This window comes from Mytilus galloprovincialis, chromosome 1, assembly GCF_965363235.1.
Source record: "Mytilus galloprovincialis chromosome 1, xbMytGall1.hap1.1, whole genome shotgun sequence".
NCBI classification, from domain to species: domain Eukaryota; kingdom Metazoa; phylum Mollusca; class Bivalvia; order Mytilida; family Mytilidae; genus Mytilus; species Mytilus galloprovincialis.
Genome location: NC_134838.1, coordinates 57774216 through 57792077, shown reverse-complemented (window position 1 = coordinate 57792077; position 17862 = coordinate 57774216). Strand labels below are relative to the sequence as shown.

The following is a 17862-nucleotide window of genomic DNA, read 5'->3' as shown; positions in this document are numbered from 1 at the left end:
GTATCCCTGGGTCTTCTTGGTAAAGAAAAAGGACGAAAAATCGTCAAAATTGGCGCTTTTAGCACCTGATGACCAACTTTGGGGCAAATTACCGACCACCCCGCCCCCGTGATCACCTACCTTAGATTTAAAGGAATCATAATGCTTGAGCAGCAGAGTTAAGCTCATTTGCATATAATTTGCATATTTTTGGAAATAAACGATAAATTAGACATTTTCTGAAAACAATTCAGCATGGTAAGTGTTTAAAGGCCCTTGGTGGTAGAAACCATTTTTTTTTCCCGTTTTAATTTCAATTTGGAAGTTTTTTCATCTTATTTTTAGTTAGAATGGGTGAGTAGCCTCCAGATACATGGATTAGCTCAAAAACACTTTAAAGTTTATTTTTATTTTGTTTGTTTGTTAACCCTTACCATGCGGTGACCGTCATATGATGGGCGTACTCAAACCACCGTTATTTGGCTCCAATGGCGTTCCATACTTTAAGAAGTCAGCATTATGATACGTTTTTGGAAAGTTATGCATGTTCCGTCAACCTGAGGCTATCTATTGTCATGTTTCTCATGTATAACTTGCATTTTGAGCGCAAATACGGACTTGGAAAATTGAGGTCAAGTAAAAGGACGAAAAATCTTCAAAATTGACGCTTTTTGCACTTGATGACCAACTTTGGGATGCTGGACATTTGTATACCATAATATGTCCTGTCAAGATTTTGACAGGCGTATAAAAATGATCTTTAATTTAAAGACTTTTTTCAGTTAGTCTACTTTATTTGTAGCAAACATGGACAATCTAATTTCAACTCATACTAACAGTCTCATATGGAATTTGTAACAATTCTAACACCACTTGATGAGCACTCATGTTTCTCAACAGTCTCTGTTCATGTGTTTTTGGTTTGTGAACACTCGGGTCAGCTGTTTCCTGAACACATAACCTTGTCAGTCTTTTTAAAATCTACAATATTCAACATCAAAATCTAATATGAAAAATACATCCAAGCATTTATTTAATAAACATGTAAAAAAAGACCTTCAATAACTAGAATATTTATTTCCCACTTTTTCATTGTTCAAAAAATCTTTTTGAGATAGAGCAGGTGCGATTTTTAAAAATTGAATTTATTGTCTACAAGAAATGCACTACGAAATAACTGTGCTATTGGGCCTATTATAGCCTGATAATTTTCATTCAGTTCTGTATAAATTAAACTATAATCTCATGATACTTCCTTTAAGAAATATAACTGCATTAACTTACATCTTTTATCTTCTTGTAATTTCTGACAGAGTGAGGGTCAATGGCTGGACCAAGATCATGATCAATTGGAGACCCTTGATCAGAAGAAATGTTCTATAAAATAAAATTCAAAGCACAATCAATCATAAGCTAAGCCAATCTGACATAATAACAAAATCATCTAATTCATACATGAGGAATATTACAACAAATAAAAACTAGAGGCACTTGAGAGCATGTGTTGCTTTCCTTGGTCTATGTGCATCTGCAAATTAAACACACTTTCAATCTTTGTTGACTAGAATATAATTCATGACAAAAGTCTCTCTCTTTTTTTTTATCTTGTAATACTGATCATTTAAAGTCCAGTCAATCTAGCATACATTTGACTCTAACCTTGAAGTAATTGCAACAGAAGATTTCAAAATTTTAATCTTTAGCATTATATATCCCAATTATACACAGAAAAAATTCCCATAAAATCTAACTTGAGGAAAACTAAAAAATTATGATTTGAAAATTCCTATGGAGATTTACACTGATATGGGAGATAACTCTGCCAAAAAAGGCCGAAATATAAATTAATATTGATACACAATTATAACTTTACCGCTTCTATTCAATAGAATGTATTGATTCTTGATATTTTAGTCGTCTTTAGATTATAACAAACCAGGTGCTCCGCAGGGGGCAGCTTTATACGACCGCAGAAGTCAGAACCTGAACAGTTGGGGCATTAAGTATCGACACAACATTCAAGCTTGAAACAGCTCTGAATTGGATTGCGATCAAATTTTTGACATAATATCAGTTTCTGACACAAAACAAATGGCAAGATCTCACAAATCTATTGCACAATATTGTGCAATCAAAGATTTCTTCTTTTAACTTTTCAAAAATTTGGAATTTGAGAAATTTAAAGAAAAAAAATTGAAAAGAACTACCCCCCCCCCTTTTTTTTTTGCAATTAGTCCACAACCTGACATTTTTTTATACATAATATTCAAGCAGTGTAAGGGAGGTAAATATGAACATACCCAACATTGTATGTTAAATGTTTTAGAATTATCTCCCTTACACTGCTTTAAATTGTATTAATTATTCATGGACCAGAAATACCTAGTTTTCCCCCTTTTTGCCCCTAATTCAGAAACATTTTGAGCCATAACCCCCCAAAAGTCAATAGTAACCATCCCTTCATGGTATGGAAACTTGTCGTTTAATTTCAGAGAGATTCACACAGGCTATTGTTTAAAAACATGATTATTTTGGGCCCCCTTTTTGAATTCCTATAAACTATTGGGACCATAACCCCCAAAATCAATCCCAACCTTCCTTTGGTGGCATTGAACCTTCTTGTAACAAATTATAGAGATCCATACACTTAAACACAAGTAATTGTCTGTAAACTAGAAAATGCTTCTTTTTGGCCCTTTCTTTTGGTCCCTTCTTCCTCCATATTCGGGAAAATTAACCCCAAACTGAATCCCAGCCTTCCCTGTATCATATGGAAACTTGTGGTACAATGCCGGAGAGATCAATACAGTTACACACAAGTTATTGTCTTGAAACTTAGAAAAATGCTTGTTTTTGGCCCTTTTAATTCCTAGACTGTTATCCCAATAACCCCTTAAAATAAATCCCAACCTTCTACTTATGGTATTAAACATTGTGGTACAATTTCAGAACAATTGAAATACTAATACACAACTCTTTGTCCTGAAACTAGATAAATACTGTTTTTGGCCCCTTTGGGAACCTAATTCTTAAACCTTTGGGACCATAACCCCCAAAAATCAATCCCAAGCTTCCTTTTGTGGTTATAAACATTGTTAAAATTCTATTGATTTCTTTTTACTTCAAGTTATTATCCGGAAACAATCTGTCTTCCGACAGCGATGATAACGCTGACGACGACGACGACGCAGACGTGATACCAAAATACAACCAAAATTTTTCTTATTTTTGCTGTCGTATTAAATTCTAAAGGTGTATTCATATCTTTTATCAAGCTACAACCTAGATTTCATAATTCAATAGTTGACCATTTATAAGTTTTGTCAGCATGTCAAGATAAAAGACATCAAATTGAATAAAACTTTTCAAGCATATATTCTTCTTTTTGTGGTTTAATTTAGTGTCTTTAAACAAGGTAGATGCTGAACAAATATAATTTACAGATATAAACAATACCAAATATTTACATTATTTTTTCAAAATGGTCACAAAGCCATAAATTTGCATTGTCTTTAATGAAAAATGTGCAAAAAAAATTAAAAAATACCCATAACACTTCCGTTTTGTATATTTCATGAGCAGAAGATTATATAATATAGTCAAATACAAACTTATAACCCCATGAAAGTATCACATTTTACATTAATTTCAATAAAATCAACCATTTTTTAGGAGTTATCTCCCTTTCCAATGTTAATTTCCATAAGAAATGAAAAATGCTGATTTTGAGTTTTCTTCAAGATAGATTTACATGGGATTTTTTCTGTGTATATTTGAAGGCTTAATGCTATAGATTAGAACTAAAACATTTTCTGTTGCAATTAGTTTGAGGTCAAAACTTAGTTTGACTAGACTATTAAGGACAATCTATCCTATTAGAAGACATTTGACAAATTCATTTACATTTATGCTGACCTATTTGCAAATCCAGTCTCGCTGATCATTTTTGCAGTTTAAAGAGTTTCTATCCATCTATTTTTTACCATGATAACACTTTTGTGAATCAGCAAAAACACAAATAAAAATGTCAAATTCATCATTTTAACTGGATTATTGGTATATATCTATAATACTAAAATAACGATTAAGAAATAATTCTTTCATGCCATGCTCTATGCTCATTTTAACATGGGTAGGCATTATATTTGGTAATATCTTAATACCGAGCGTTAGCGAGGTATTAAATGTTTACAAATATAATGCCTACCCATGTTAAAATGAGCATAGAGCATGGCATGATAGAATTATTTCGATTCTAATAGGAATATTTTGAACTTTTGTACTTCGAAGCGGACCGCGGACCTATAGTAGACGCTCGAAATGTCGCCATTTTGATTTGATGAACAAAAACGTTATAGAAAAATCAACAGTTTGTCAATAAAAAAAAGATCAGAAACATTTAAACTTACTTTTAGAATTATTTTTTTTAATTTCCTAGCGAACAACACCAACAAAAATGTCCATTTTGATCTCTGGTGTTGTTCAAAATTCATCTGACGTTGCAATTTCAATTGTGACGTCAATCACGTGCACCCCATGTTCTATTCGAATTAGAACATGGCTTTGTACCCAAAGCTAAAGAAAAACGTCATATTAGAATGTCCAATTTGTCAGCCGTCGTAGGGTAAAAACGACAAATCAAATAATTCAACTTTATATATAGCTAATATAGGACAATGGTGTAGATTAAAATTTACACCACTCCAGACCCTTTTGTTTTCAACATAATTAATATTGCCAATAATTAACAAGTTCCGGGTCGAATCTGATACCGATACCAACAGTATATTCACCTGTAAGACTTTCTAAGATAACAATACGAATACTAAAAATCTGGACTTGAAATAAGGCGTATAGGTACAGTTTTCAATTTGTTAGCCAGCATGACGTAACACAGCGAATCAAAGAATTCAACTTTATTTATAACTAATATAGGACAATGCTGTTGATTAAAAAATACTCCATTCCAGGACCTTTTGTGTTCCAAATAATTAATATTACCAATAATTGATAAGTTCCAGGTCGACAGGCAACAGAAAGATTTGAAATCAGAAAACTGTGTATCTTATAATCGGCATGACTCAATCAGATGACAATAATAATACTAAAATAAGGCTTACGCATAGCTATATACTTTAATTCAGTCACGGACCCGCGATATCACAGGTGTGTTCTAGTATATATATAAATATATAGAGTCTATCCTAAATTGAGGTAAATTAAATGGCCTTCTAAAAACTTTTTGATCACTAACATCACTGAAGAGACATTAATTGTCGAAATCCGGATATGGTGTAAAAAATATAGCACCTCATGTTGTGGTTTATTGTTTTCTACTTGGTATCTTATTAATTTAGAGATCCATTTTTTTTACACCTTGTGGTCAATTTATTTGGCAATCGTTAATAGCAGTCAGCAGGGTTTAAGAACATCAGTTGTTAGACCTGCTAGTCAAATGCGTTATGTTAAAATATATTTTTTCACTCTTTTGGTCTTCTGGAAAATGTTGTTTGTGCAGTATTTAGAAACTTCTACAACGAAATTTGTTACATGCACACGTATAAAAATTGCGGTTTTTATCCAACGCAATAATAGGTATGAACGTTGTCATTTAGACTTGTTTATATAAATATATATATATATATATATAGAAGTCTATAAAAAGGACCAACCAGCAAATTTACTATGTACCGTATCGTCTAGAATAGATGATACTGTGCAGATAAGGAAAAAATTATATAAGTCTAAAAATTTGCACAACGGTACTAATATAAGATGGTATTATACGAAGATGTTGTTATCAAATCTTGTTGACAAATATTTCGGCTTAACAAATAGCCTTCATCAGTGTCAATAATTTTAACAATACTGATAGTTGGTGTAAAAATAGATCAGTAATACAGGTAAGTTTTGGTCTATTGATTTTAGTCCATAATCTTGAACATCATAATATAAACAAAACTCGATAGTCCAATATAAGTGACTGTGTATATTTACATTCCAAAATGAGAGAAAAACAAAACTGTTAGTATTTCTTATTGAGGCTGTTTGGATGATGTACATTTAGTTCCCTTATCCAAAACCTTTCCCGAAACCTGTCGCTGGTCATCACTCCAGTGAATGTTCTGTTCAATCACTAGGATTTTCATGCTGTTTGAGTCATCAAGTTTGTGACCAATCTGTCTGAAATGCTGAGAAACTGGGAGCAGTGGCTTCTTAAGAGATATCACTGCTATGGCCATTGAGGCGTTTGTGGAAAGGCTGCTTTGACTCACCATCATATTGGAGGCCACAAACCTAACATTCCAGTTTGTAAATAATATTCATATTTTTGGAGGTAACATTGCAAAATATCTTCTAGTTATTTTCTGTTGCCTTACTGTGAAATGTTGATGAATGCTGCATTTGTAGGCACATGAACGACATTCTCCAGAAGCAATTCTAGCAGGTTCTACAGACTATTGGGTTGCCTAAAAGTATCATGGGAGGCTCGGGGAAAATCTTGGATAGTTTTGAAATCTTTTCAACTGTTTTCTAATGCTCACGAATGACATCAAAGCTGTTTTTGAGAAATGGGTAGCAAGTAAAAACACATGGAGTCCTTTTCTTTTTAACTTTGTATTCTAAAATTTTACTCTTATGAATTGATTCCGCTTTCTGAAAACCTTTACAGTGGGTTACAAGTTGACGTAGTTGTTTTTTCGTAGTTTCTGTGTTGGAACATATTTGCTTGACTCTTAATGCCTGACTGTACGTCATGCTCTTAAGTCAGATGAGCAGGATGGCAACTTTTAGGGGACAGATATTGATGAGTGTCAGTAGGTTTAGAATATAGATCTGTAGGTATAATGTCATCTGTGAGCTAGCTGGGAGTATTGAGGAAGGCGATTTTGGATTTAGATTTCTCTTGAGTTAATTTGACACTTGGATGTATGTTGTTGGCATGAGTGATGAGAACGTATCTAAATCCTCATCACTTTTATTCCATTTCATATCCACATCATCTATAAATCTAAACCAGGAAAGCAGTTTTTCGATGGAAGATTCAATGAGCTGTCTTTCTTATTTGCCCATAAATATGTTGGCATATGATGGAGCCATTTTGCCCATAGCCGTCCCATTAACTTGCAAATAATGATCTCAGAAATTCACATGACCAAATTCTACCTGAAGAAATTTTTAGTTCAAATATGCAATATATTTTTAATTACCCAAACTGAAGGTTGTTTAGCTTTCTTTTTCCCATCCCCGTCTCCTTTCTCTTCTTTGCTGCCCTGAAAAACAATTTTTGTGGAATATACCTTTGGATATGATTTAAACAATAAATATTAGTATGACATTTGCTGCTTGTATAAATGACAGTATTGAGATTCATGATAATTCTGCCTTTATTATTTACTCAAAGTTTAACATGAAAATTTTACTAAATGAAACAATCAATCTTATGTGAACTGAGTTGTGAACTTTATTAATTTGTAGTAAAATAAGACCCAGATTTTTGCATGAACCCCCTGAGGGGTTCATGCTTATATATTGGCGAGTTTTGGATGTGTCTATGGGCCACTCGATATGTTTTAGTATGGATTTAGAAGTTTTTGAAAATTGTATTCATTGTGTTGACCAACTATCCTACAAGTCTTGATTCATTCACATTATAGATCACATTTCAAAAGCACACTATCGGTTTGCGTTCTCAAAAATTCTGGATAAAATGTCAATGAATCCAGAGTCAAAACATTTAATGTAGACCGTTTGACATTCGAATTCAACTATTAGATTTTCCTGAGTATCAGTGTGATGCTTTCTATTTACTATTTCGTCCGCTAAAATACTACTTGCATGCATACTATTAAATTCACTCGTGAAAGCTGACTTTCAAGCACGGTCATCATTACTAACGGTATTCTGACCTCGAGTTGTTTCTATTTTATTTCTTTTTTGAGTCACTGTTCTATTATAAACTTTGACCTGTTCGAAAAGCTAAGGATTGTCTACCCAAAGAATAGATTCCTTAACTTTGTAATGTACATGTATTTAGCCTTTTAACTTTTTTCATTCGAGCGTCACTGATGCTTTTCCTGTAGACTAAACTCGTGTCTGGCGAACATCATTTTAATTCTGGTATCTTTTTATATCTACATAACTTTTTATATAAATTGGTTATTTCGAAAGTGTGTAAAGGTATTCATAAACTTCTGAATTGAGAAATTCTTCGGGAAAACTAAGTTTCCCTGTATAATGTTTGAATTGATTTAAATAAAATCAGAAAATCCTTAAAATTTGAGATGTTTTATGAGACCAAAATAAGTCTCTTCATAAGAGGTCCCAATCAATTGCATGCCAAAGGTTTCACCGCATACAACAACTACCATGAAAACAAAATATAAAGATATGATAGATAAAGTAAATGCATCCAGAATTCTAGATTATAAAGCAAACTGAGTGCATAAATTTATATTGCGATAGGTTTGTGCAATTTCCATAAATCATCCGGTTAGTAGAAATTAGGATTTGCCAAAGAGTTATAATCGGAAACATTATGTACATTCCCAAGTAATAAATAGTCAAGCTTTAAAATAACTATTCAAATAGAAGCTGTAAATATATACTTTAAACTGGCTTCTTCTATTCACAGTCAAGTATTTCAATTCAAAAGCAAACACAAATTCAGCAACAATCTTTTGGTGACCCGGCAGTCAGCGGTCTTAGGTTCATGTATTGCTTTTCTTTTTTTTAAAGAAAGTAACTTGTTTTAGTTTTGATGATAAAACATGTGAAGGCAGCTAACAATTAATGGAAAAGAATGGAAAATTGGTATTTGGAACTTATTTGACCTACTGAACAAAAAATCTACAAAGGTTTTCTTCATCCCAAGGGACATAATTATTACAACTTTAGTGATTGTTGGGCATATTGTTAAAAAGAAATAACCTGGAAATAAATTGATGCTTGACCTTTGATCTAATAACCATTAAATCAATATAAGTCTGTTTCATGTAATTGACCAAGTTTGATAAAGTTTCACAAATGGTTCAAAAGATAACAACCAGAAACAACAATTTTGCTTAAATTTTAGATTATCAATAGCTTCTGTAAAATTGATTAATCAATCTATTGGCCACAAAATAATTCCAGAGGGCATTATCAAACGTATCTTTGTAAAAGTTGGATAAATGGGTCATAAGAAAAAGCTGAAGTCTTAAGGACAACGTTGTCATATACACGTACAGGAAAGAATAAATGACCATCTTTATTGATGGCTATTGTCCTTGTTTGTAACCACAGCTCTAGTGTGTTTTTCATTGTAGGGAAGAAATGCACACATAGAATCATGAAAATAGCAATAACTCTTCCAAGTATTCTGTTAAGTTTGGGGGGGGACATGAAATTGGAAGATCTTGACAATACAAGCATTTTGCTGCTGTCGCCATACTTAGTTTTCAAGATTGTCCACCAATACGTGTTCTATTTTAACCCACAATGACTATGTTGTTTGGTTAGCAGGCAAAGAAAAAAATTCAAAACCTGTTAGACTGATATACTGGTCCTAAGAATTCTGAAAATATCTTTTTTAAAGTTTACTCCAATAATGTTAAGTAATAATAATAGAAAACATACCGGTATATAAATATTACAACAATACCTTGCTTTCTGTATCATCAGATTGTTTTTTACTCTTCTGTTCACTAGGTTGTTTGACTTTATACACCCAAAGTTCTGATTTTTCCACTAAATTTCTTAATTCATCTAAATCTGTTTTAATTTGTTTATAATTTTCTACATCACTGCTAGTTACCAGAAGCTGAACCTTAAATTAAGATAACATCATAATTAAATATCAAAATAGCCTAAAATTATGCTGAATTTGATTGATATTGTATATTAATTGCTCTTAAATTGACAAAAACTCAATAGAAATTGTTTTCTTTTGCGTGTCTTTCACAATAGTTTTGATTGATTGTTGGTTGCTTAACGTCTTTCACAACAGTTAGACAATAAGATATATATCAAGACTGAACCTAAACAGAATATAAACATTTTTTCAAAACTTGAACTGTCACTCACAAAGCAGTAAGGGCTCTATATAACAGAAAACTGAAATGAGTACACAGATAATTTAACCATTGTTTGAATTAATCTTTCATAATAAAATATGGACAGCAAGAATATTTTTGTCCAAACAAATCAATGAAAAAAAAAGCTATTAGTTTGAAACAGTATGGTCAAAGGTTACTCCCATTCTTTTCCTGTGAATTTCATGAGGCAATTTTGCAGGTGAGACAAAAAATTAAATCTATTTTATCAGTAATATGGGTAAAGTCTTTTTAATTTTTTGCTCTGGATACCGTCTCTAGGTCATAGAAAAGCTTTTATCAAAATTTCATAAAAATTCATAACGGTTTGACCGAGTTCTTGATGTAAAAAAAAGCTTTAACCACAAAGTAAATCTAAATGTGGCTTTTGCTGCCTAATGAATGTAGGATCGCTATGTTTCCCTTTCGTGACATCAATGTTAAAGGCTTGACAAAAATCATTCAAGACTCTTTTTTTTTCCAAACAGTTACCTGTTTAAATGCTTGTAAAACTTCTTGCCTTTGGCTAAAATGTCTAAATAAGAGTTGCAATGCCCCAGACACTAATGTTGGATAGTTATGCATAACCAAGTTCAACAGAACTCTTAGAAACATCTTTCCTCCTTGTCCATCTAAATCCAGATCCTGGGTTTCTGCACTAAAATAAAATAAATCAATTCATAGAGTACTATTTAGAATATTTTGTTGTACACTAACTATAATTTCTTAAAAACTAATAGTAGTACAATGTAAAGTTTATCTCCCCAATCTGAAATAACTGTATCAAATTTTGACATTTTGATACAATTACAAATTTGATACAAATTTTGATATTTTTTGTTATTAGCCTTTGCCTTTTCTAAAGGGCTAGATATTTCAGTTAAAAAATATATCATATACATGACATATATTCTATTGCTGAGGAGCATATGTAAACAGTGAGGTGAAGACTATGAAACAGGTGCTCCAATCTTAATTTACTAGGATTGTTGGATTTTCCTGCCTATTTCAAAGGTTCTCAATGGTCACTGTTGCTTCCCTCTCCATAAAAAAAAAACAGACAGCCACATTGCAGCAAAAGGTGCTAAAAGTGGTGTTTAAACCCATCCAATCAATCAATCAATTATATGAAGACAATATATTTAATATTTAAGATTAGTATCTTTTTCTTAAGTTATTATCAGGTGCTATTATAAATACCCAAATTCTACTTATAATTACACAACCAGATGCTCTCCAGGGCGCAGCTTTATACGACAGCAGAGGTCGAACCCTGAATAGTTGGTGCAAGTATGGACACAACATTTAAGCTTGATACAGCTCTGAATTTGGATTGTGATTAAATAGATGACACGACATAGGTTTCTGACACAGAATGAATGTGGTCTAAGAACTTAATTAAACTTAAAAAATTCTAAATTGGACGTTTTCCTATTATGGTCCAATATCCAAAATCTAAACACATGGTTAGATTCAGCATATAGAAAAACCCCATATATTCAATTTTTGTTGAAATCAAACAAAGTTTAATTTTAGACCCCGATTTGGACCAACTTGAAAACTGGGCCCATAATCTCAAAACTAGGTACATGTATAGATTCAGCATATCAAAGAACCCCAAGAATTCAGTTTTTGTTAAAATCAAACTAAGTTTAATTTGGACCCTTTGGAACTTAATGTAGACCAATTTGAAAACAGGACCAAAACTTAAGAATCTAAAAACACTGTTAGATTTGGCATATCAAAGAACCCCAATAATTCATTTTTTGATGAAATCAAACAAAGTTTAACTTTAGGCCCTGTTTGCCCCTAATTCCTAAATTGTTGGGACCAAAACTCCCAGAATCAATCCCAACCTTCCTTTTGTGGTCATAAACCTTGTGTTAAAATTTCATAGATTTCTATTTACTTATACTAAAGTTATTGTGCAAAAACCAAGAGAAATGCTTATTTGGGACCTTTCTTTGGCCCCAAATTCCTAAACTGTTGGGACCAAAACTCCCAAAATCAATCCCAACCTTCCTTTTGTGGTCATTAACCTTATGTTAAAATTTCATAGATTTCTGTTTACTTATACATTGTACTAAAGTTATTGTGCGACAACCAAGAAAAATGCTTATTTGGGCCCTTTTTGGCCCCTAATTCCTATACTGTTGGGACCAAAACTCCCAAAATCAATCCCAACCTTCCTTTTATGGTCATGAACCTTTTGTTAAAATTTCATAGATTTCTATTTACTAATACTAAAGTTATAGTGCGAAAACCAAATGTCTTTGGACGACGACGCCAACATCATACCAATATACGACCAAAAAATTGAAGTCGTATAAAAAGTATTGGAAACAAGTTCATCAAAATAATGAAGATTGTTTTATACCTTAAATACATGGACTAAAAAATGTATTCAAAAATCTAACAAAATAATGTAAACTTCTGCATGCCATATATCTTTTTACCAGACTAGGCAGAAATAAAAATATTTACCTCCCATCAAAAATCCCTTCTGCATGTGTACTGATTGCTTCTAAATCTAAACCTGAAATATGACTAATTGTTAACCTTTTCCTTGTAACAAATATCACAATGGATTTCAAATAAGCATCACTTTTTATATGATCTTTTCCAGGCAAAAAGCATTCATTTTAGAAAATATATTATATCACACACTTTCTTTAAACAAAGAAAAAAATAACCTTTGAAAAGTTCCTTAAAAAATCAAACTATTAAAACTAAAAATCATTAACACTGATTGTTATTCTGAATGTTAAAATTGATTGTATTTTTTTTATATAAGCATGAGCATGCATGTTGAACTATATCTCTCTATTTACTTATCATGATTGAAGTTGAAAGTAATATGAAGGTTTTTACTACAAAAAAACACATAAACTTAACAATATCTATATAAATCCATGAAAATAAGATCAAGGTCTGATGAACACAACTATACAGATTATTGCTTATAGTACCTGTGAATAAGAATAAAAAAATATTTTTTAACAATGACCAATGAAAAAGAATGTGAAGGTCCAATGTATTTAACTTATTGTTAATAGTATCTGAACAAGAATGTGTCCAAAGTACACGGATGCCCCACTCGCACTATCATTTTCTATGTTTAAAGGACTGTGAAATTGGAATAAATTCTCTAATTTGGCATTAAAATTAGAATGATCTTATCAAAGGGAACATGTATACTAAGTTTCAAGTTGATTGGACTTCTACTTTATCAAAAACTACCTTGACCAAAAACTTTAACCTGAAATTTGCACTATCATTTTCTATGTTCAGTGAACCGTAAAATTGGGGTCAAAACTCTAATTTGGCATTTAAATTAGAAAGATCATATCATAGGGCACATGTATACTAAGTTTCAAGTTGATTGGACTTCAACTTCATCAAAAACTACCTTGACCAAAAACGTTAACCTGAAGCCAAAAACTTTAACCTGAAATTTGCACTATCATTTTCTATGTTCAGTGAACCGTAAAATTTGGGTCAAAACTCTAATTTGGCATTTAAATTAGAAAGATCATATCATAGGGCACATGTATACTAAGTTTCAAGTGGATTGGACTTCAACTTCATCAAAAACTACCTTGACCAAAAACTTTAACCTGAAGCCAAAAACTTTAACCTGAAATTTGCACTATCATTTTCTATGTTCAGTGAACCGTAAAATTGGGGTCAAAACTCTAATTTGGCATTTAAATTAGAAAGATCATATCATAGGGCACATGTATACTAAGTTTCAAGTTGATTGGACTTCAACTTCATCAAAAACTACCTTGACCAAAAACGTTAACCTGAAGCCAAAAACTTTAACCTGAAATTTGCACTATCATTTTCTATGTTCAGTGAACCGTAAAATTGGGGTCAAAACTCTAATTTGGCATTTAAATTAGAAAGATCATATCATAGGGCACATGTATACTAAGTTTCAAGTTGATTGGACTTCAACTTCATCAAAAACTACCTTGACCAAAAACTTTAACCTGAAGCCAAAAACTTTAACCTGAAATTTGCACTATCATTTTCTATCAGTGAACCGTAAAATTGGGGTCAAAACTCTAATTTGGCATTAAAATTAGAAAGATCATATCATAGGGAACATGTGTACCAAGTTTGAAGTCGATTGGACTTCAACTTCATCAAAAACTACCTCGACCAAAAACTTTAACCTGAAGCGGGACAGACGGACGAACGGACGAACGGACGAACGAACGGACGAACGGACGCACAGACCAGAAAACATAATGCCCCTCTACTATCGTAGGTGGGGCATAAAAACAGACTTGACCACAAAAACTAAACCTTCCATGAATGCAGTGGAGTGTAAAGTCAAGTGAACCTGTTCTTGATTCTTTTTCTGCTATGTGAAAGGTTTGACTCAAAACTTTTGTGTAGACAGGCTAGTACATGTAATATTGTACAGGAACTACTCAGACATCACAGCAAGAGAGGCCCCTCATAACTGTGAATATGCACATTAAAATGTGACAGACATAGATAACGTGAATTCTGGACTCTTCTCATTTAGTGAAGAATTTTTTGTTTTAATTCCACGCAACCCTATGTCTTTACTGCAATTGTTGCTGTCAGTGTGTAAAAGTGTAATGTTGACTTAAAAAGTGAGTTCATTTATCAGTAAAATACAGAACTAAAAATATATCAAACTTTTTCATTAGAAGCTATTTCTTGGTCTTGAAGATTAGCTTCTGTACAAGTTTCATAAAAATCCATAAATATCTTCTAATGTATCATGTCAAAATTTTAATCAAAGATTGTCTGTAACTGTCAAATGTAAAAAAAAAACAAAATGAGTCCATCTACCAGAAAAATACTGAAATGAAAAAATAAAATATTTCTTAATACTTGCTTCAGACAATATCTTAAATCATGAATTAAATCAAAGTATTGAAGAAGTGAACATCGGATGAATGCAAATTCTGGGGTTAAAGTCATAAAACTTTGCTCAGTGCTCGGAGCACAAAATTCATGTTCGAAATGTGAAATCCAGCATTTTGATTAGTTGATTTTGGAGTATGAGTACAAAAAACTCGAAAGTTTTATGACTTCAAGGCCAGGTGGATGGTTTCAGAAAAAAACATCATATCTCTTTACAAAAACATTTTCCTGATTTTTTATACATCTAAAATAGCTTATTTGCAAATTATTTAGACATCAATAACTTTGTCAAATCTTCATGGAGTTTTGTGAAATTTGGACAAAAGCTTGTTTATGACTCATTGGCAGTATGTAGTACACAACATTTAGTTTATATTTTAAGCACAACACAAATCAAACCCACTGATAGAAGCATCAGGCTTAGTTTCTGTCTGTTGTTCAATTTGGCTTTTGAAGATTGATAAAATCCAAGTCAAACGATAGTCCATACGAACATACATTAAATACTGAAACATACAATATTATTCATTGTCAAATGCCTTGGATGCAAGAAAACTAAAACTATAAAGCAAATGCTATATTCATCTTTAAAGACTGCATGCTTATTCTGATTAAAATGGGATGCAAGCCTACATAATAGAAGTCTTGTTTGTTTAGGTACATATCAGGAAATTTTACCTAAAATTCAGTACGTTTACAGATTCCTTTGCTGGAAAAAAATCTATGGAAAAAAATACAATTTGAGCCTCCAAGCAAAGCTTAAGATAAGACAAGCCTACATAATAGAATGGTCAAACAAAAAAATAGGTGAAAAGGACCTAAAAAGAATGCTAAAGGTAAACTATCAAATATCTACAAATTGGTATAATAGGACATAATGGGTCATATTTCAAGTTCCTGAAGCAAAACGTAGATCAAGGTGACCACAACGATGTGGCATCGTTTGGTACTAAGTGTTGTAAATTCAGATACTTTTGCAATGTTTATATCATCGTGGAATGGTGACAGAATATGTTAAGTAAAATTAATACACCCATTTTAAATTATGATAGAAACATTTATATGCACTTTTTCTTAAAATCTCAACAATAAATCTTGCATTTCTTTTCTTTGTTTATCAACAATAAATTCATGCAAAAATTTCAGACTATACAGTAACAAGAATGTGTCCAAAGTACACGGACGCCCCACTCGCACTATCCTATTCCATGTTCCATGGACCCCGAAATTGGGTAATAATCTAATTTGGCATTAAAACTAGAAAGATTATACTATAGGGAACATATGTACTAAGTTTCAAGTTGATTGGACTTCAGCTTCATCAAAAACTACCTTGACCAAAAACTTTAACCTGAAACTCCCACGTTCATTTTCTATGTTCAGTGGACTGTGAAATTTGGGTCAAAGTCTAATTTGGCTTTAAAATTAGAAAGATCATATCATAAGCAACAAGTGAACTAAGTTTCAAGTTGATTGGACTTCAGCTTCATCAAAAACTACCTTGACCAAAAACTTTAACCTGAAACTCCCTCTTTCATTTTCTATGTTCAGTGGACCGTGAAACTGGGGTCAAAAGTCTAATTTGGCTTTAAAATTAGAAAGATATCATAAGCAACAAGTATACTAAGTTTCAAGTTGATTGGACTTCAGCTTCATCAAAAACTACCTTGACCAAAAACTTTAACCTGAAACTCCCACTTTCATTTTCTATGTTCAGTGGACCGTGAAATTGGGATCAAAAGTCTAATTTGGCTTTAAAATTAGAAAGATCATATCATAAGCAACAAGTGAACTTAGTTTCAAGTTGACCAAAACCTGAACGGACGGACGCACAGACGAACGGAGCCACAGACCAGAAAACATAATGCCCCTCTACTATCGTAGGTGGGGCATAAAAAATACTGTGGGAATACTCTTATTCTGTTCTATTATTAATTTTTTTGCTCAATGGTCCATTGCTGATAATCACTTCTGATAACATCTATGCAACAATTAAAATGTTTACTTTACAATTTCCTTCAATCAAGACAATGTGTAAAAAACAAATGAATTAGTTTATTTCTGAAAACAATTATTTTATTCATAAATTGGGAAATGTGTTGATGCCCCTGCTTGCATAAAATGTTATAAAGGGACAAAACACAAGAACTATAAAAGTGATGCTACCCAAATTTGTACATGATCTGAGTTTTGTGGTAATAAATATTGTATATTCATTTCTTAACATTTAGTTGAAGGAAACTTAAGTTAGAGAACATAAACGAGAAATATGGCAAATTTTCCCTTTGTAAAGGGGCATAACTCTAGAACAGTAAAAGTGATGCCACTTTAAGTTTAAGTTTCATAACATTTGGTTTAGGCAAACTTAATTTAGAGAAAGGAAACCAAAAATGTATCAATTTTTCCATTTGTACGTAAAGGGGCATACCAATCTAGAACGGTAAAAGTGATGCCACCAAAAATTCAAACTTGATCTGTGTTTTGAGGTAATAAGCATTGTTTATTAATTGCATAACATTGCTTGATGCTACCTAAAGTTTGAGAAAGGAAACCAATTTTGGAAGGATGGACGTAAATAAGGGCGTACAGATGGACAAGGGTAAACTTTATGCTCCTTCCTCTACGACATGGGCATAAAAAAGGAATGAAAGACGAACAAGTAAATGAATTTGCAATGTCCCACAAATCATTATTAAATAACATATGAATATTTTCAATGAATTTTCGATTCTGATGGCTTCTAATTCTGCACTATCATGGAAAACTCCAAATTTAAGAACCCATATACATGTAACTTTTGCTCAAACCACAAAAAAAATGATACTTATGAATAAAAGTACCTTCACAGTAGGGGTGAAGTACTATAAATATAGTACAGCTTCTTATTATGGGTTTCTGAGAT

The 17862-nt window shown here is 32.2% G+C and overlaps 1 protein-coding gene across 3 annotated transcripts in view; it reads right to left on the bottom strand.

Annotated features, from left to right (window-relative positions):
• Positions 1-17862, bottom strand: part of LOC143079481 (inositol 1,4,5-trisphosphate-gated calcium channel ITPR1-like) — a 283048-nt gene that overhangs the window by 122811 nt on the left and 142375 nt on the right. For all 3 annotated transcript variants that reach the window (XM_076254840.1, XM_076254849.1, XM_076254857.1), the window contains exons 25-30: positions 12537-12588; positions 10545-10710; positions 9623-9787; positions 7191-7253; positions 1264-1356; positions 817-960 (exon numbers count right to left, since the gene is read on the bottom strand). In XM_076254840.1, the coding sequence (XP_076110955.1) occupies positions 817-960; positions 1264-1356; positions 7191-7253; positions 9623-9787; positions 10545-10710; positions 12537-12588 (683 nt within the window). The remainder of the gene's footprint in view (positions 1-816; positions 961-1263; positions 1357-7190; positions 7254-9622; positions 9788-10544; positions 10711-12536; positions 12589-17862) is intronic.